Below are 22,453 nucleotides of genomic sequence, written 5' to 3'. Positions count from 1 at the left end.
TGAGCACAATCAAAGAACCATGACATGACATCTTCAAGTAACCGAACAGCTGGCATTGGTTTGGTTTTGGTTTTTTGGAATTTCGCACAAAGCTACTCGAGGGCTATCTGTGCTAGCCGTCCCTAATTTAGCAGTGTAAGACTAGAGGGAAGGCAACTAGTCATCACCACCCACCGCCAACTCTTGGGCTACTCTTTTACCAACGAATAGTGGGATTGACCGTCACATTATACACCCCCACGGCTGGGAGGGCGAGCATGTTTAGCGCGACGCGGGCGCGAACCCGCGACCCTCGGATTACGAGTCGCACACCTTACGCGCTTGGCCATGCCGGGCCACAAAGGGCTATCTGCTCAGCCCACCGGCTGGCATTGGAAACATCAGAGAGGGTTTGGAATGTATGGCCGTACTCTGCAATTAAGATAACCTGCCTTGATGGTGGTAGGCAGACGTGATGACGTAAATGTGAGAATGAGGCACCATAATTCCCATCTTTGCGAGTGGATATACGCCTCACTACAGAAACTGTAGGAACCAGAGAGAATCTCCGACTCTGGGATCTTCAAATTTTTCTCAACAATAACCCCTCGTGACGAATTCAAAATAGCTTGAGATGTAACCTCAATTGGTATATCCCCAAATGCCTTTGAATGCAAGAGGAGGTCACTGTGTTGAGTTGTGAATGTTTTCATCAATATGCCACCAGATCGAAGCTTCTTTACTGACTTTGAAGAGCCAGCAAGTCCCTTCTGAATGAAAAAGAGAGATATTTGCCCTAAAGGTTTGTCTGTAAGTGAATGCAATATAAGAAAATGAGGTCCAACAGGTGGTACAGATGGTGAGGACTGCTGCTCAGAATCTTCAAGACGTGTTCATTTACCTATAGATTGTTTCTTCACTATTTTATTAAGATTTTCAATTGGAGTTTCCATAATAAAGAAAGGAAAATTTCAGTACCCACTGACCCCACCCACCATGGACCCCTAAGAGGGGATGCACTACAATGTCAAACAAGGACACTGCAGCAATGCCAGAGTTTTGTGAGCACTATGTCCAAACACCAGCATCAGATACAATGTCCACAACACCTGTTGAGAGCATCTAACACTGGTACTTGGTTGACCCCAGCTCGAGATCAGCCAAATGGCCAAAGGGGGGCTACCCCAAGGCTGCCTGTCTACAGGAATTCAATGCCAAAGTGGCATGTTAGGGTTGGACCCCCAACCACCAAGATCCTCTCCTCTCCTTCACGAGTTGCCACGCACGGCAAACACGTGGGTGGATGTTTAGATCCCAGAGGAGGTGAAATGAAAGAAGAGAACCTTCCCTGGGAGGCCCTCTCACGGCGTACAGAAATCCACCAAGAGGCTACACGAGGGCTATCTGCACTAGCTGTCCCTAATTTAACAGTGTAAGACTAGAGGGAAGGCAGCTAGGTGCCACCTACTACCAACTCTTGGACTACTCTTTTACCAATGAATAGTGGGATTGACCATCACTTTATAACATCCCCACGGCTTTAAGGGTGAGCACGTTTGATGTGATGGGGATTCGAACCCGTGGCCCTCAGATTACAAGTCGAGTGCCTTAAACACCTGATCATGCCAGGCCTTTTGCAATTTCAAAGTATTTTTGATTCATTCAAAATTGTTCAGCTAAATCGGTGTCATGATTCATTAAACAAAACCAACTAATTAATCAAAATTAGTGTTTCTGATTATTCCAACTATCCAAGTTACATGTGAAAATAATCAATTAACTGAATGTAATTGACTAATAATCCCTATAAGTAATCAATTATCAAACTGCACTAATTGCTCATTTCTTAATACAGTACTTCTAGCATTTTTTTTTTTTTCAAACACTAAAGAAAACCATACCTGAAAGGTGGAATTACATTGTTTGTTGTCTTCTCACATTTTATTTGGATAATACACAGATTATCAGACAATTAGTGCTTTGAAAATAATTTAGCTTTTTTTGTTTGAGATTACATAAAGTGGTTAAAGTATTAAAGAGTTTTTAGGGTGCTGTAAAAACTTAAAAACATGCTGTAAAGCAAATCTTATCTTATTCTCCTATATATTCTATACTTATATAAACATTTTAATTTTATTAAGTTCTAATTTGTAACATACTAAATCCTGTTCAAATCATACCAAATTTAGTATGAGGTGTTACTTTCTGTAACAAGGTTTGATCTCAGAAGCTATCTACTGTTAAGGGATAGTTGTATTGTATCCTACTTTACAACTATCACATAGAAATCATTTTGAATTTTTGTAAACAATGTCCCTGATTGGTTGACAAGAAAGAGAATGTGAATACAGGGCAAATTCTTTTCTGTCATCAGAAAAAGCCAATTTCTTTCTGTCCAAATATGGTTAAAACTTGCTTGTGAAGTCTCATAGTTGTTTTTCTGCATTTCTTGACTTCCTGACAGTATGCACTGTAGTTTCTATTTTTCAGTCATCTGTTGCTATATACACTATTCATCTAAAACTTTTTTTTGTTGCAATACAATAATGTGATTGAACATTTTTCCCTTTGTTTTATTCTTACTTTGATTTCAACATTGTTGCTTCATTCATTCATTCCACCACTACAAATTACTACACCTGTTTTTCCACACAATAAGTACTAGTTGCAAAGATCAGGTAACTGTTTGCTACAGTTAACCTTGAATTACCACAGTATCTGAACAGAACAAAAATGAAGGTTTTATAAAATAAAATGAACACATGAGACTAAAACCAAAACAGAAATTTACATATTCAGTGAATAGTATAATCTATTGAACATCTCATTAATTTTTGTGACAATTTAGATCCTTATTGTAAAGTCAAATATGAAATTCTTCTCATATTTTCTATCATAATATTTTAACTACATAGCAGCTGTCTTAATTATAATAATTAGTGGTCAGTTATTAATAAAAAGATATTTACTCATAATCCAATCTGCTTATTAGTATATTAGCAATACATTATTAGCATTATTCCATATTCCTCTTACTTGCCCACAATCCAAATTAAATCATGAATGTTCTTTTAATTTATTAAACAATTTTTATGTTTTAAATTCACACTCTAATTCAATTTTTCTACAAACTGATATATTATACAACCTAAAAGGATTTTAATTTTCGTTGTTAAGTTAAGCTAATTCTGACAACTTGAAAAAATGCTGTACAAATTGATGAGCATATTTCCTAACTTCAGTGTATTTTGTACCACATTGCCACTGTGGCAGTACAGGGACCTCTCCTCTCCTACAGATCCATCAGTTGTTACAGCTGCAATTGAAAAATCCAGAAACATGCAAATACAGTTAGAATGAGTCACTTGTGATCAGGTTATTTATGAAACATCCTATACACAACAATCTGAGCTTCTTGAAAAACTTTTAATCATACTTAGAGGTTTCTGTGTGTATCACAATTTCATGACAGCCTCATGAAGGACAGTGGGTCCAAAGATATTCCAGTTGAACTCGCAAAAGCGTCTAAAGATAGTTGGAAAAATATTTGGAGAAAAGTGTGATTACTACCACACTTCTTGCCCTGCATATTCTTAGTCAGGTAATGTCATACCTGCAATGAGAAGCTTTTTGAAGACTGATGTTTGGACAATGAAGGGACTGCCTATTTTGTACAGCTATTCAATACCTTTCAGGTTATCTTCAATAAAGAAAACATGAGGGGGGAAAGCTTTGTGTTCACAAACTTTCATAAAATGTTTGCTGAAGTTATGTCAGGTGAAATGAAACAGAACAGGAAGATAAGGAACCCATTACATTTGTTTGGTACTTTCCTTGAGATAACAGGATACTGCTAATATTTTTGTATCCACAATGTTAAAGGCAAGGGACTGATTAATAGTTTGAAAAGAATACATAATATGAAAAATATGATAATAACTGGACCTCAGAAGTAATAACATAAAATAAAAAAAAAACTGAATGAGTCAAAGAAAACAAAAGTGTTAATAAATTAGTTGTTCTTTGTATAATAGACTGAATACTTTACAAACAAATGAAAAGAGAAGTAAATCTAATTCAATGAGTGATGCAGTATGAAAACATAGTCATTGTTTGTACCAAAATTGCACTTTAATTCATATAATAAAATGAATAATAATATGAGATGAAAAATATAGTTGCTATTGTAAAATTATCCTTTATTGTTTACACAACTGTTATAAGATAGGATTTTAGGGTTTGTGATGTTGATAATTGTGTCTTTAAAGTCCTTTCCTTTACATTAAAAAAAAATGTATGATTTTCTCTAGCTGTTATTGACCTGATATCCAGGTAGAGATGAATGTAACCAAATTCTCAATCAGCAGAGAAAAAATATAGTTTTAGGTTATAATTACTTCCACCATTCAAGAGAAAACTGACCAATACTTTTCCACATTGGATCTTCTAATGTATAATTGCCATTTCTCAGTTCTTTCCCTTACATCACACCTTCATATAATTTTTCTCTAGTGTTTGACATCTCACACTTTATATTCTAACATTAGCTCTAAATTATTTGTGGCAGTTTATACAATTATATAATGCACTTTCAATATGCATCACAAGGTTTAGTTGACTAGTCATTCTAAGTTCTTTAGCACAGATACAGTTTTTCTCCAGAGTGTAAACCATCATGTTTTTAGACCACTATTCTTGTGAATAATTTCTGCTACACACTAAACAAATTACTGTTTTATTCCAGTATGTACTTTTTCATGTTTTTTCAGATTACTACTGCTTCCAAATACTTTGTCACACATTACACATTTGTAGGGTTTTACACCAGTGTGTATCTTCAGATGTTCTTTTAAATTACTATTTGTTGCAAATTTTTTGCCACACACAACACAGTTGTAAGGTTTCTCTCCAGTGTGTATACGCTGATGTTTTTTCAGGTCACTACTGCTACTAAATTCTTTGTCACATACAATGCAACTGTATGGTTTCTCACCAGTATGTACCTTCTCGTGTAATTTTAGGTTACTATTACTTCTAAACTGATGGCCACAAACTACACAACTGTATGGTTTCTCTCCAGTGTGTATCTTTTCATGTGATTTTAAGTTACTATATGTTCCAATTTCTTTTCCACACACTAAACAACTGTACAGTTTCTCACCAGTATGTATTCTCTCATGCAATTTTAGGTTACTATTACTTCTAAATTTTTTGCTACAGACTACACAACTGTATGGTTTCTCTCCAGTGTGTACCTTTTCATGTGATTTTAGGTTACTAATACTACCAAATTCTTTCCCACACACAATACAACTATAAGGTTTCTCTCCAGTGTGTGTCCTCAAGTGCCTTTTTAGGTGACAATTTGTTAAAAATTCTTTGCCACACACTACACAAGTATATGGCTTCTCTCCAGTATGCGTCTTCTCATGCGATTTTAGGTTACTGCTTGTTCCAAATTCTTTCCCACACACAATACAACTGTATGGCTTTTCCCCAGTGTGTGTTCTCTTGTGCAATTTTAGGTTACTATTACTTTTAAAGTTTTTTCCACAAGCTACACAACTGTATTGCTTTTGCTCCACGTGTACCCTCACATGTATTTCAAGTTGATCTTTACTGCCATATTTTTGATCACATACAAAACAACTGTATGGTTTATCTCTAACATAGGGAACAGGACATTTTTTTAGGTTATCTTGTCTTATAAATGTTTTCAAAGACACACCATCACTGCTGGGTTTCCGAGTGTTGCTTTTTTCTGTATATGGAGTCTGATCCACAAGTAACTGTTTTCCACACTGGCTATTTACAAAGTTCATTGGATCTATAAAAGATAAGAAGTTATAATAATAATCAAATAAAACATCACACATGAATTTCATAACTGCACTAATAAAATTTGTAATTATTTAATGAACTAACTCTTAAAACCGTATATACAAACACTGTTTATACTGACGGACAGCATCAATTCAATTTTATTCTCATAAAAAACAAAAGACATGTATCACACAAGGAAGAACATACTCATAGACATGTATGTTTTATAAAACATCATTCTTGCACCACAAAACTAGGAACAAGTTTAGTAAATATGTACATAAAATTTCTGAAGAATAACAAGTAAAAGGTATAGAATTTTTACTCTAATATTTTGTCACACAAGCAATGAAAGTTAAAAAAAACAATGTTAATACTCTAGCATAGAAAAACAAATGAACTCTACAGCAGTTATGACTAAAACAAAAACATAAGAAATAACAGAAGTAATCTTCAACAGCACAAGTACAAAATAGGTTTCAGGATTTACCACTATACATTTATTTTAATACCTACATGAGTTTCAGTATTGTTGGATGTGTACTGAGCAAGTCTTGCCTGTTCTATAGATTTGTAGAAGATTCTCAAGAGTAAGAATCAACAATATTTAAGAAAATGCTAGCATGTCTTCAAACATTGTTGAAAGTGTGAGAATCTTGCATGATTGGTGTATAAAACCAATGCTCCAAGAGACAGTTATTATTATAAGTTAGCTACAGTCAGTATACTATAAGCCTTGGAAGTTGTAATTGTGATTAATACTTATTAATCAGAAAACTGCAGAATTTCACCAGAAACGTTTCAAACATTACAAACAATTCAACTTCATTGCATTAATTTCGAGCATTAGTATTTCTACAAGGCCATCAAATATCTTAATCAGTAAAAATTTAACTCATAAGTAGTGTGAAGTAAACCTAGCTTAAGGGAGGTGTAACAATATCAACTCAAAATTAATTTGCTCATCATGGACCTGGACAGTCATTAAAATATTCAGTTCTAGACCAGATACAAGACTTGGTATTGTCTGTAAATTTGTAAAACTGTTCGCTCTTCTACATAGTGCCTTCTCTACCCATACCAGCTGCTTTTTACCTGTATGTATTGTTGTTTGTGTATTAAAATATATTTGTGTTAAGAAAGAAAATTGTGTGCATCAATCTTGTTGGCAGCTATCATAAATTTGATATATGTTAACATTTAATTAACTTTTAAATTAAAATTAAAATTTCTGGCTATTTAAGATCATAATATGTAACATACATAATATAATAAATCAGAGACTTGCCTGAAAATAAATTATAATATGTAACACAGGTCATGTTGTAAATTTCAACAGTTTAATAATGTACAAGCTCATGATTTGATACTTTTGTCTCAACTAAAATACAAATTCTCATAATGATATTCTGAATTTACTGTCATTACACTTTTATAACAAATATACACATATAACATACTTTTCAATTAAGATATACAAAAATGAACTAAAACTGGATGAAGGAATGTTAAAATTATACAATTTGCTTTAGCACTAGTTTGAAAAAGGAAAACAAAGAATGCTACAAGCAAAAAAAAAGTATTTCCATTAGATATACAAAGCATTTCCATTAGATACACAAAGCATTTCCTCGCTAGTTATGTATAATGTTAACAACTAATTAGAATGTAGTAGTAAAGATATTTATTTCTTTGACCCTACAAACATATCACTTCTGTTAAATCTATTAATTTATAATAAGGTTGTAAAGTCCATTTATTATTAACTTTGTAAGCAACTGCACTTCTTAATATTTAAGTAATCACTCAGTAATTATAATATGAATGTAGATTAAGTAATAGTCCAAACATTTACTGACCAAAAGAGTGACAGATCAAATAGTGTAATTCATTTGTTTAAATTTTATAAGCAATTGTGCTCCATAATTTTTTATTAGCAAACAATAATTATATGAAAATGGATTAATATTCTAAACTCTTGAATGCCTGTTGATCAACAAGCCTCTACTGAAGTTAAATGAGTAAAACAGTGAAGTGCAAGGTAGTATAATACTTCTATATGGGGTACCATAAGTTCTTATAAATAATAAGCTATTTTATGTTATTTTCCTTTGTTTTGTTTGGAGGGGGTGAATTCTTATATTTGTTGTATTTGTGTGAGATGCTTCTTGAAAAAACAACTACACATCTTAAACTGAAAGAACTTCAAGATGGAATGTACTGTTGTTTTGCTTACATAAAGTTTGTGTTTCATTAAACAAACATTCTCTGAAATTGGATATTGTCTGAACACATTCACATGATATTTCAAAGAGTATTGGACAATGACAAGAATAGCAAAGAAAAACTATGTAGTATTAAATGTGGCATCATGATAGACTAACAAAAGATATGTTTAAAGTAAAATCAATGTACAGAAAGAAAATTTGCAAAGAGTACATGGTGCAAGATAAAATACAGAATGATTTTGTATGGAGTCCAGAAACAAGAATGGAGGTTACAGAATAGCATTTATAGTGTTAGGATACATTTAAAATGGTGAATTACTGGGTATAATTAGTAAAGAAAAAGTATATCTAGTACGTGAATTTGGAAGGTAAAGTTATAAAAGTCAGATTGGAAGAGTCGTTTCATCAGGACTTTAACCACATTTTTGGAACATACAAGTTATTTGTATTTACAAAATTAAAATGATCATCTGGCTTTGCAGATGACTGCTTGAGCTCTACAATATCACTGCTGTGGATTTTCCACTGTTCTCTCTCTGCAGTTTAGTGAAAAGCATAGGTTAAATATATCACCATTGTTTAAAATTTATGATGATTAAATACTACTTAATTTACTTTTTAATGGGGTAAGGCAGTGTGGTTTTTCACTACAAATACACTGATTTTAAAAAGTAAAAGCCCTCTAACATTTCTGTAACCAATGCAATCCAGCTAATAAAGTAGTTTTCTCCCAGTGTGTATTTTAAACTTCTATTAGAAGACTCTATAGCAGAAGTATTAGCCATCAGACAAAAAAGGATCTAAGTACCCTGAAATTAATCCTGTATCATGTAGTTATGTTTTCTGAATTTTACATTACTCCTACCTTGTGAAGAACTCTCTTTATTCAACTAGTGTAAATATATCAAATCCTCAAGGAGGTATTTTAATTAACAACATGTACCTTTTAACCCAGAATCAACTTCTTGCAATTCTTCTTGAAGTTCAATTTCTTTTTTCACACTCAAAACATTATCTTTTGAACAATACAGATCATCACCAGCACTTTCACTGAATTCAGAAATAACCTCATCTTCTTCTGACACATCAGGGAGCTCAGTTTCCCCTCTGACACAAGTGTTCTGAAAAACAAAGAATGCATTAACATATTATAATGAAAAATAACATAACTAGTGGTATCACTGAGGAAACTTGTTTTTGGTTGCCTCAGTGAAATTTTGTCTGTACTTCCTACTAAAAATAACCATCTTATTTTCATATATACTTTAATTAAAATAATAAGATATTAACAAATAACTGGAAAACAATAATGTGCAACAGTGGTATTTTTAGTAGTTTTAATTTTAGATGGCAACTTGGATAACAAAAAAATTAGTTAAAAGGTCTTGAAAGTGATGAAAAACTTTTTTCTTTTTATCATTAAATTATTTAATTTTCTCTTTACATTTAATGGAATTACTAATGATAACGAACAGATTAATACCGGTACTTTATTTACCTAAATGCTTTTTATAAAGTATTTCATAACTTTATCTACTACAGTTGATAAATCTTTAGTGTACCTCTACTAACACTGACAAATTAAAAACTGTAAGAAGCATATCAATGAAATGCACATTCAAAATCACATTTTAGAATTTAAGACTTGGTAAAAAATTAAAAACTAATGATAAAACATATATTCTAGACCCGATATCTAGCTAAGTAGTGGAGCAACTGGAATGAGTTTTTCAAATTCTGCTTGAAATGAAATGAGCAGTAGAATTTTATGGAATGTTTGTCTTTGCCAGCACATACTCTATTTAACAAATATTTAATATTTAACAAAGGGCTAATGATTGCACAGTGTTTAATTTAGGCTTCAACAAATCCCAGGTGCCAGGCCACCTTGGCAACTAAAGATTTCATTGTGGTGCCTAGTATTTTCTCCCATTTCATTTGTGCATAAAGCTCTACTACATAGTACTTGAAACTTGAGCAGTTCTGAACTTTTAGAAGTCAAGAACTATTTTTACATTCTTTGAGCCCTAAATCAAGCTTTGTTTTTAAAACTTTAATGGTAGATTCAGCTGTCTTCATAATTTTTCAGGAACAGTGTTGCAGTTGCCAAACAAGTTCCTAATTTTGTGCCAGTTTGTTTATTTTCTTTTTTCTCATTTCAACCAATTAGTGTGCATGTTTAGGCTCAGGTGGAACCAGAGACACTTAGGCAATACTATCAAGTGGTTGTTGATATCTTGTGATCATTAATATGCACTCGTGGCTGTGAAAGTAAATAACTATATAAAGGTGCCTCCTTGATTATCTTCACTGGTCTGCAGAAGGCAAAAAATTACAAACAACAGAAACTGTATAGAATCAAGACATAAGTATATCTCTTTATTTACCCCACTGTTTAATCATTTCAAAATAGGCTCAGTTTAATACACAAGTTTGCCTACACATTTGCACATGCTAAGTGTTTGAACTATAACTTTTGATACTGCACGTTATCTTCACAAAATTTTGGTAGACTAAAATTTGAGTAAAAATTACAATTCTTTTGCACCCAAAAAATCAAATTTTTTAATGAAATATTTTTTTAAGAATTTAGTTGTAAAAATATCAAATCTGTTTTGTTACTAGTCTGAGAGGAAAGTAATATCATGTTATGATAAAAAAAAAGCTATTCTTCATCCACAAAATCTCAAATATTATTTGTGTAATCTCTAAAACCTCTTAAATACATTTCTAACATTTATTTTTGGCAAGACTTTATATTTTATGTTATTTTCTATACTCTAACTGTGTGGGGTTTGTCACTTAACCAACCTTATAACTGTCATACAAAATACACAAAATAAATATAAATTATGTTTTTTCCATCATAGAATGACTACATATTATAATACAAAAATACAAATTTTAGTCAAAGTAGCTTAAGTTTCATAATGCTATAAATTATTTTTTTTATTATATTGACCTTCCAGTCATGCCTAACTAGCATTACATAACTTGTACTGATATGGTTGTTCACTCATGTTATATATCCTATAATATAAACCTAACCTTTAGTCTTCCCTGTCTTGGCTGGGTTTTAATGGATTAGTATTTTGTAATATACAGTAACATTTCAATGATTATACATTATATATAACTATTTAGAAATAAATTATTAAACTTATTTTTCTTAAAATATAGAATAATAAATAAAGAAGTAAACAATTATCTCTTCTAGTTATGACCTTTGAACTCAGTTGGTGCTGGACATAGGTTGTTAAGCATTTTTAAATTTTGCACATGGAAGTTATCAAACAATTTTTATTAAGGTTTTATATGTACAGTTGAATAGCCACAAAAATTATAAATAACTATACCGATGCTGCAGAACTCCACAATAATTTATTAAACATAGTAACTGAGATGTACAGTGGAACCCCTCTAAAGCAGCCACCTTTGGGAGAGACAAACTGGCCTGATTAGAGGGGTTCCACTCAACAAAATTAGGGATATGTAAACAAAAAAAAAAAAGGACTGTGATTGAATGACTGCTTTCAAGGGGTGACTGAATCTGAGGGGTGGCTACTTAGAGGGGTTCCACTATATTTAGGTTTAAAAAAATATGAAATTTCAAACTGATTAAAGATGCAACCTACCTTCTTGAAATCATGGTTTGAAAGAATGTGGAAGCCTTTACACAGATTAAAATGGCTAATACAACTACTAGGAGAACATTCTAAGCTGATGATTGGTTATTCACATGCTACATATTGAAGTGTATATAAGACTGAAGATACCAATTATCCTTAGGGAAGAGGGCAATGTGTAAATGGGTGATATCCAAACACAACCTGAACAAGCATCTGGGATTTAGGATGCCCACCATGTAGCATAGAACAGTTGGTGACAACTGAAGTTAAGTGAAATATTTACAAACTTTTAAAGTGTATTTTGTGTGTTTTTGCATACTATATTTTTAATCACTAATTAAATAAACTTAGCAAAGCTACAAATATTTTGTATTCTTGTCTTAACAGCTAAAATTAAAACTGGCAAGGCTAAGACTGAACCAGCCAACTTACAATATGAATACATATCAGATCATTGGTAAAAAAAACCAAAACAATTCAACACCTTAACTGTTTAATTAATATCAATTTTGAGCAACAATTTCTTCAAAACATGTAAATTATTGTACATTGTATAATTATTTGAAGAAAAGCTGAGGAATAGAAAAAAAAATGCAAGTAACAGAAGCATGGATTGAGACACTTGTGTAGCTCCAATTTCTCAGGACAAGCTGTAGTTAGGTTTAGCACATGTGTCTACTAGATCTGAAAATAGTTGTAAAAGCATGATTTAATCTTCCCAGACCCTTTGTAACTTTAAAATACACCATTTATAAAACTGATTTTAGCACCATTTCTTAATTATAACTTCAAACCAGATAAACAAACAATATTCTACATTGATACTTTTTATAGCAAGCATCTTCTTGTAAAAGAAATCCTAAAAGTGCATAATATACAAAATGGTCTCTAGAAGCAACAAAATTACTGGATATCACAATTCAGATCAAAACTGAAATAGATCAAATCTTCTTGTTTACATCTGTGATAAGGTTTTTCTCACACTGACCTTCTTAATCCTTTCACTGTTTTGACAATCAAAATTGATACAAGTGTTTTGACTGACATGTTTAAGTATCATACGTGATACTCAAAGCCAATATATTAAAAATGGATTTTATGATATCAAATGTACTACTTAGACTCTCTTGTTATTAGAAATATGAGTGTAATTTTCCCATCAAACTATTATATACACAAATCTCTCACAAATGGCAGTGTTGATGTCATACTCTAGAATGTTGAGCAATTATGACAATCAATTATTTATGATACTCAAAACATAGCAAGAGTATAAATACTTTCATACACCTCAGTATCATCTGCAATACTTAGGTTTTGTAGATATCACAGTGATGATCATATTCTATTTAATAAATCTAAAAAAAATCTTTAGTCCAAATTATGTAGTTCATATAATAGGTCAAGAAATGTCACAGGCTAGATCATGAATTTGTATCAAATAGAGAAAGGGCTACAGTTATGACAAACACTTTCAGCATTGATTAAACTATAGACAAACAAATTAGAAAAATGATTCTTACATTTTTTACACTGTCTAAATGTATTGCATGTACATTTAATAATATTGCTATAATAAGAAAATTTCATAGTGTGGCATTCCCAACAGAGTAGTTACTTACATCTGCTAACTGAGAGTTTGAAAAACATCAGACTCTGGAGTATTCATAATGTCAGAAAAACAAGTAGGTTCAAGAAACATTGAAACAAAATTATAAATCCCCTATAACCTGAGTGCTTTCAAAAGTGGACCTTTCTTCTTCTGGGTGCAAACTCTTTGGAGTATAATGGAAACTATGGACCATAATGATCTCCCTATCTTCAACTGAGAAAGAACCTGACTCAACACTTATACAGGAACAAGGAACAAACTAATCACAATACAATGACAAAAAAAACAAGTGTTTAGTGGTATATGTGTGTAGAATTGGTTAGAGATGTTTGAAAATACTTTTCATAAATTCTCCTACCAGTTTAGGGCTTTCCCCTTACAAGTTAACCTAAAAACTAAAGAAAAAAATTAAGAGAAAACTAAAAAGTTACAGATATAAATGCTAAAACAAAACTACATCTGAATGAAGAAGGTCCAAGACTCAAAACTGAACCAAAACATGTCACACAAAGTTATGTTATCGTTACTCAAGCAAAGCAAACTTAACTATAAATTGCTGGTATCAAATCCAGTATTTTTTTATTTTGCACAAAGCTACTCGAGGGCTATCTATGCTAGCCGTCCCTAATTTAGCAGTGTAAGACTAGAGGGAAGGCAGCTAGTCATCACCACCCACCACAAACTCTAGGGCTACTCTTTTACCAAACAAAAATAGTATTGACCATAACATTATAACGCCCCCACAGCTGAAAGGATGAGCATGTTTGGCGCAACGGGAATGCAAACCCGCGATCCTCAGATTATGAGTTCAACACCTTAACACGCTTGGCCATGCCAGGCCCGTAAATTCAGTATTAAAGTTAAAAATTACTAAACATTACACTTCAAAGTTTCTATACATTGAAATATAAGGTCTGAAACTATGTAGAATGGAAAATTTGCCTAAAAGTTAAGAGATTTAATAGTTAAAAGAAAAGTTTTAAAAACTATCTTAACTATATATCAGTCTAATTCTGTGTAGCAGGGGCCAAAACTGGCTTTTTTTTAACATACAAAAACAAAATATACGAACAAAGCCAAGTTTGCACACGAAACACACCTTACATTTAAAATCAATATATGGTGGTAATTGAGCACTAGGACAAAGGTGTCCCTGACAGTTATCTGATTCAATGACAGGAAAGACACCTTTCCATTTTTGGATGTAACTTGCTATTTTCCCTGCAAGAAAGTAAAATACTACATGATCAACTCTGCATCCAAACTGGATTATCTTAAAAACACAGTAGTTTTTAAAACTTTACTTATTAACTAGGGGGGTAGCAGGCATGCCGTATAGTATCATCCAGTACTACAACAATTCTTAATGTATAGATTACCTTATTTGTCTCTGTTGTTTCACTGCTGATCTCTTCTCCCTCCTCTTTTACCACACCATATTCAAAAATGGCAATTGAAGATCGTCCTTCAATGGTAACAGCTTTCCAAGTTGCTAGAGGTATAAATAAAATATTTTTATGTATTATTACAGCTATCATTACATTTAGTCAAATGTAAATATACTCCAATAATGAATTTTAAAAATGCTATTAACATTAAATGTTTTTTGTTTGTTTTTTTACCATAATATAAATGTGTACATCATTTTTTTTTCTGTACTTCCTCACCACACTGTCCGAGATTATATCTTATTCTTGCAATCCACAATCTCTATCATTTGCATGCCAATAATCTTTGTGTCACATTGTATTAATTGTAACATTTATTTCTTTAACAATAACTTAGTCATTCAACTATTGTATGTTTAGAATACAGAGTTTTATTTGTGAAGCAACTGTTGAATTATGGTATCCCTGTGGAATATTAGTTTTACAATGTGGCTAAATCAGTAAACAGATCACTAGCAGTCCAGAATAGTGTTAGCCTTAGGATGTTTACTGCTCTAGACAGTACATGAAAATGTGGTGTTGGATTTGTGTGGCTGCAACCTATAAGCACACATATTGCAGTAACAAAAATAAAATTAACTACTTCATATGGTACATTAGTGCAATGTATGTAAAATGAGTGAATTTATTATAATCTAAATTTGGAATTTCCAGTTGCTGAGAGCAACATTTAATATCAAAACAATGTCAAAGTTTCAGATAAAATTAATTTTTCATACTTTTCAAAAAAATTAAATTTTGAATGTTAAGAATATTCCTTATCTGCAAATGTATTTCTAATAGATACTCACCTCTTAACACAGAAAGTTACCTTCCTGTACATATGATTCAGGTGCCATTAGATTTCATGCAACCCCTACCGAAACTCGTGAGATTTCTTGTGATTTTTTCTACCTCATAATGATGTTTTTATACATCAAAAGCCCTCTATTAGTAGAAGAGAAACACAGCCTTCCTATGCACCAGCAATCTCTATGATTTTGCACTCATAATCTCTATTCCATGATGTGGCCAAGAATGATGAGTTGCACTGGAACTGGGAAGAAGTACAGAAAATGTATCTCTCAGAAATACATTTTCAGGTAAAGAAAATATTAACTTTTGAGGTAATATACATTTCTATATACAGAAAGCTAGAATCTCATGTTTATTTGGTGGAAAGACTAGTGCAAAATTTACCTGTTAGATAAGATCCTTTCATAAAGCACCCAAAGAAAACCCATGGGGTTTAACTCCTAATGGCTGAGGGTTTGATAGGGATGCTTTCATGAAAGACTGGTTCTCATCTTGTCCAGAGTACACTCTTCACCCAGATTGGAAGGGAGGAAGAGGCAAACAAGCCCCATATACGAGATATGTAAGAGTAATATGAACATGGCTGTCTAAGTATTTGCACATAAGAGGTGTGTGTTTTCTTATAGCAAAGCTACATCAGGCTATTTGCTGAGTCTACCGAGGGGAATTGAACATGTGATTTTAGCTTGTAAATCCATAGACTTACTGCTGAACTAGAGGAGGACTTATAAGAGGTCACAGAGCCATTATGTGTGATGTGGTTGTGGCACATTCAGACTGCATCTTGTGCTTCCTTCAATTCTACTGTCAAACTTATTGTACTGACACTGGATGTGGGAAAATGGCATAAAAGGCATGACATAAAATATGTAATATAAAGAGTAAATGCATCAACGTGACTGGACAGATCAAAAATACAATTTGTAAGAGTTTACCTTAACTACACCGAATAGCAGATGATTGCAGAAGGGCACGTGTATAAAGTGTATGTGGTTATCTCAACAAAACTGAACAAACTCAGATTGAAGCGATTCTAACATGTTGTTAGTATATGTATATAAGGGATGACCTGTGCTACACCGATAGTATCACTACTTCTCCACATCTCAAAGACTGGTACCCCCTTGTCTCCCCAGCTGTTACACAAGTGAGAGTTTTTCATGGTCTTCCACCACCAGTGGCTAGGAACTGGGAAACAGTAAGGGTCTCCTGAGCTTCACTCAAAGGGAAGAAATCTGCAGTGGGGAGAGCAGGAGAAAATGACTGGATCCTTATCTGTTCTGTTTCAGCTGGATAGATTTTTTACTGGAAACAGCACAATTGTTGACCTTATAAATCTATTTTGATAAGCAAGCTCGCTCAAGCCAGGAAAGCTGGTAGAGCACCCCTGGTGCTAGATGTTTTGATGATAATAACATATGGAATAGGTATGGTATGTATAAGACAGTAGACAAATATCAGAATATATCACAAGAATACCTCAAGTGGTTTTGAGGAACACTCTCTCTGAACAGTGGATATACATGAAGCCAGGGCAGATGGTATGAGCATTTTCTATTGTCCTGGCTCAATACAGAATCTTGAGAAATAAGTGCACACCAGCCATCTAGTGAAATCCTGGAAGCAAATGTTATAAACCAAAGGAAAATGTACTTACCTGCCTAAACACAGTGTACAGATTATAGGATGGCAAAAGAAGCATGCAATGACCCACAGAAAATTAGGCAGCCAAATGGCAAAGAGAGAGAGTGTAATGAAATTAAGCAAAGTAATCCATATGCCAGTTTCTATGATCTTCCTCAACAGTCATCTGAAACAAACACTGAGAGAATGAAAGAGGTGACACATCTGAAGAAACAAAATGCAGACCGCCTGCAAACAAAAGCTCCAATGACGAGAAGACCATACCAATAAAGGCAGAAGAGCATTTGTCCCGAGAGGAAGATGAATCCCAAATAATGTAGAATGGAAGAAGTGAGCCCCAAAAGTGAGAGGTATGAGTTAGGTGGCAACAAACTGCATGAACAGGGCAGAAAAGTCTGTCGAGGTCTAAATGAACATAGAGGAATGAAACAGAAGGATAGGAAAGAAGAGAATGATAAGAGGTTTTCTTCCTCAGTAGCTGAAGACAGAGGTAGGAAGAACCTGTCTGGAGAAATTAGAATATGATGATAATAGAAAGGGCATAGAATAAGTTGCCAGCACAAAGATCTGAATTATGGTGACAAAAGGAAGATGAATGAAGAATATGTCTGAAGAAAAAATGATAAAAATTTGCAGGTTGCCAGTAGATTGAATGGACACAGGTAAAAGCATGCTGTATGAAACTGAGGTCCTGGATGAACATGGGAACAGGGTGAGTGTATCTATAGATAAGGAAGAACCAGAATAAGGTGGAGAGAACACAGAAAAAACACCTTGCAGTGTCAAGAAGACAAAATGATGCAGACAAAGCCACTAAATGGCAAAGGTGGAGACAGCTGAATCCTGGAGAATAGCCTGGTAAAAGAAAGAGAGATGTGTGATGATACAATAATTAGAAGGAAGTTGATAGCAGATAGACCAATGTCAAAAGCCACATTCTTCATGAAGGTAAAAGGACCAGGTATAATGATGCCCAGAATAGGAAAGGAAAAGATTACCAGTTGGGAAAAGCCAGTTTGATGGGTGATGGACTGGACTAATCCAAACACAAAGGTGAACAGGCAAAATATCATGAAGAAAAGGAGGCAGAAAATGCTGAAACAACAGAGTTTATAATTGGCAGGTGGCATAGAAGAGGAAACAAAGAATAAGCCAGCCAAAGGGGAAATGACAAAGAATATCTTTAATCAAGATCAGGACCTAACATAAAGGCTAGAAATGTGAGTGAGCATTAGGATAAGTATAAGACAAGACCAAATGAAAAGCAGTGATGACCAGGTCTGAGGGACAGAGAACAGATAATCAAAAGAGAAGTGTTTGTTAGGCAATGAGAAGTGGAACTCTCATAAGAGCAACCCTAATATAAACTGGGACAGAAGAGACATTTTGCAGGGAAAAACCTAGTCAAGACAAGAGGAGCAGTCTGCAATCTGCTTCACAGTACTTGATACATGGCTGGCAAGGAAACCAACCTGTGAATAACTGGTTCAAGAAGGAAAATCCAAAGTGTAAAATGAGGGGTTCTGAATTGGATTCCACCAAGCTCGTTGATAGAGGAAAGCTAAGAAGTTGTTGAAAAGGAACATAAAATGATCCAGCAGGAAAGGTAATAATTGGATTATGCCTGGCAATCTTTCAAAAGCTTGAGAAAATGTATATGGAGAGAGGACTCATCTGAGGTCCATGTGAGATGTACAATTGATGTTCTGAGATGCATCCCAAGAAGAGCAGAATCATAGGTGAAGAAGTATATGACAAGCATTGGTGGAGGTATGGGAAAATGGAGGACGATACTGATCATTTTAGCCACCCATACAAATATTAGAATGAAGGAAGGGTCAGGAGAACCAGTAAGGTCAAACAGTCTTGTAAGACATACCTCTTGTCATGCAAGGACCACTAGATGAGATGCAGATGTGTGAGCAATGAGATAAATAGTCCACATGAAGCCAGAGTCATTTCACATGCAGAATGAGCAGGACAGATGTAAAGCCTAGTGATTGCAAGGTCCACAGCTCACAGACAGATGGGAAAAGACTCTTTCCAGAAGAGAACAAACTGGGCAAGAGAATCAAAGAAGGGAAGAAAGAAGTCAAAATTGAAATAAAAAAATATCCCTTTCCAACAAACCCCAGGAACAAAGAGGCAAGTGAGAAAAGAATGGCCCCAGTGAGGGAGTGAAAGGAACAATAATCATCTGCAAGTTACACTGAGTCACTGTACAGTACATCAAACTGCAGATACAGACAGTATAGGCAAAGAAGCATGGTAAAAATTGATCAGGCTAAATGGTTAAGACAGTTGTGGGTACTAGATAGCATACACCCCATCTCCTACAGCTAAGGGCAAGCTAAAATCCAAAAATTGTGAAAGGGAATGGAGAAAAATGAAAATCAAGGAAGTAAGAATCAGATAAAGGAGAATGCTTAATGTCACAGAAACACAAGTGGTCCAGGAATGTTATAGAGGAAAGTGAGTTAGAAGTAAAAAGAAGGGAACAAGAGAAAGAATAATCACACAGATGAAATGAAAGGAATTGTGCATGCCTGATAAATCAAAACCAAAGAATGTGACAAATTTAAAGTTTATCTTTCACAGGGAGTGAATTTCCCAAGCTGAAGGAGATGAAGAAACAAATTTTTCTTTTTTATTCAACTCACATAGGATGAGAAGGAATGCCTGAAAAAAGAATTGGGGCTGAAGATCCTGGCAACATAAGGGAATCAACTACCTTATTCACAATGCCCACATGAAATCTCAGAGAATGCGTCTCCATAAGCCATTGTACAACCTGCATGAGGAAATTTGTCACAAATAGTAGATGACATAACAAGAATGAATGTTCATAGTTTAAAGAAAAAAAAGAAAGTTTCCTGAAAACTGTAAAATTGACAAAGAAAAAACATGTCTGATGTGTTCAGTGCAAGAATCAAAGTGCAAAATCATAAAAAAAGCTAATGCACAAACAAACTGTATAATTCTCTTATTGATGGAGGACAAATGTTGCATAATAATGGTATTATATAATAATGCAATTCACAAGAGTTTAGGTAGGAGTTACCTGAAAGCTGGTGGCAGAAAAACCTCTATTGCATACTAGATACTGCTATGTATTATAATTTATCTCAGATGAGTTTCCAATTTATTATGATACATGATTTCAAATATTCAAAAAAATTAATTTTTTAATTAATTGAATGTTGATATATATAAAATTTATGATAGCTGTCAAGAAGACTGATACACAATATTCTTTTTAAACACAAATATATCTTAATATACAAAGGACAATACAATTTATAATAACAGTTATTACAAATAATGATTTATATACAAAAGTTTACAAACTTACAAACAATACTGAGTCTTCTTTTTTATCTGGAACTGAATCTTTTTTTCATAATTCATGGAGAGCAAATTAATTTATGTTGATACACTGTTCACATCTCTTAAAGACCAGTTAACTAGCTGCTCTGCTAAGCAAACTAAAGTTTTTCATCATCAACAATATCTAACGTCCTCATAGAAATACTACTGTGTTGATACATCAGTACGCTTCACTTGACAAGAAGGCAGCTAGCTTCTATATTCACAAGTTTTTTTCTGACAACAATATATACTTGTAGTAATACTAATGTCTGAAGTTAATTCACTGAAGTTCAATGGTTTGTAATGTTCATAACATAAAAATGTTCCAGCTAAATATCACTAGTTTTCAAATTAATAAATGTTAATCAGTTATAGTTTCCAAGGTTTATAGTATACTAAATGTAGCAAACCAACAATATTAAACTGTCTCTTAGCATGTCAATTTATAAACTTTGAGGGTGAGGTTCTCAAAAGTTCAGCTGGCAACAATATTCAAAGATATGCTAGTACTTTCATAAAACATATACTGTTGATTCTTACACTCGAGAATCTTCTTCAAATTTAGAATATAAGTGGGACTTTCCCAATACACATTTAAAAATATAAGTTACAAGCTTTTCAAAATATATATTAAACTGAAACAAACATAGATATTAAAATAAATATATAATAGTAAATCTGTTACAATACACTCATAAGCAGTTGCACTCAAAATTAAGTTAATTCTTAGAAAGGGCAAAATAACATGCACCGGTATCGAGGAAGAAGAGTAGGAAGGTATGCAGAAAGATAAGTATCTATTGGAAATATTTTCAACTAAATCAAATGTTAACTTCCAAAATGATCCCACTTACCTCTCTGCACACAATAATTAGAATCTTAAATTGGCATTGTGATGGAGCCATTGCAAATGGCATAACTTAAAGTAGCTTTCAAAGAAGGTGTCATTGTACAGAAGACCCATGTTGTATGGCATCTAATAATGGGGCTTACTGGAAAAGCAACACCCACAGAAGAATTCATCTTTCTCAGGCAGAATATACTCTCTGCCCACTTGGAAATACAGAAGGAGAAAGATAAGAATGAGACAAGTTGCAGGAATGGAAAGAAAATATTTTTGACCAATAAAGCTTCTGAAGATCAGATCAGATGGACATGAGGCATAGTGTAATTAGGGTAATAATCAATCTATATAGATTTTATGTGTTCTGTTGTGCAATTTCCTCACCATGCATATAGGAATAGGAGATAAGGTCCCTTCCAGCAACACAAACAGAACACTTTGCTTTATTCAACCTGTCAAAACCACAAAGAAATTGTGTAAAATAAGGTAGAAATGACTGCACTACATTAATATAGACACCTCTGCTCTACTTTCCAATACATTATGTTGTTCATTTAGGCTCACTGGAAGAACTGTACTATTTAAAGAAATTTACGTTGTCCACCCAAGCAACTACAAACTAGAAACAGCAAGGGTGAGTCACAGGATGAATCTGATGAGAAGTGATATAATGTAATCAGTGAGTGTCAATCTCTTGGTAAGAACAAATGATCTAGATCAGGAGTCACCAAACTACGGCCCAAGAGCGGATTACGCCCTTGAGGTCAGTTTGTCCGGCTTGCCAGCAGCTAGCCGCTTGGAAGTAAAAAGTGACATTTCATCAAATGTCTAACTGTCATAACAAAATAAATCACACCGATGGTTGCTTTAAACTGGCAAACACAAGACATTATGAGAAAAAGAAACAAGGCTGTCACACGCATTTTTAACCAATAGGAATATTCTCCTTTCGTCCTTGCTGCCCATTTATTCATATCAAGGCACGTATCTATAAAAGCATCAGGTTATCAAAAACAAGTACAGACTTAACCCTCATTCTATCGACTCATCTTGTAAATTCAGAGGCCTAGGGTTACCACTTT

At 33.6% G+C, this 22,453-nt stretch overlaps 1 protein-coding gene across 4 annotated transcripts in view; it reads right to left on the bottom strand.

Moving 5' to 3' along the window:
- Window positions 1-2,494: 2,494 nt before the first annotated feature.
- The window catches only part of LOC143230699 (uncharacterized), a 32,704-nt gene continuing 12,745 nt past the window's right edge, over window positions 2,495-22,453 (bottom strand). For all 4 annotated transcript variants that reach the window (XM_076464702.1, XM_076464701.1, XM_076464703.1 and 1 more), the window contains exons 3-5: window positions 14,651-14,763; window positions 8,974-9,151; window positions 2,495-5,806 (exon numbers count right to left, since the gene is read on the bottom strand). In XM_076464702.1, the coding sequence (XP_076320817.1) occupies window positions 4,707-5,806; window positions 8,974-9,151; window positions 14,651-14,763 (1,391 nt within the window). In that variant the 3' untranslated portion in view covers window positions 2,495-4,706. The remainder of the gene's footprint in view (window positions 5,807-8,973; window positions 9,152-14,650; window positions 14,764-22,453) is intronic.

This window comes from Tachypleus tridentatus, chromosome 10, assembly GCF_004210375.1.
Source record: "Tachypleus tridentatus isolate NWPU-2018 chromosome 10, ASM421037v1, whole genome shotgun sequence".
In the NCBI taxonomy this organism is placed as follows: Eukaryota; Metazoa; Arthropoda; class Merostomata; order Xiphosura; family Limulidae; genus Tachypleus; species Tachypleus tridentatus.
This window is presented reverse-complemented; position numbering and strand designations above follow the sequence as displayed.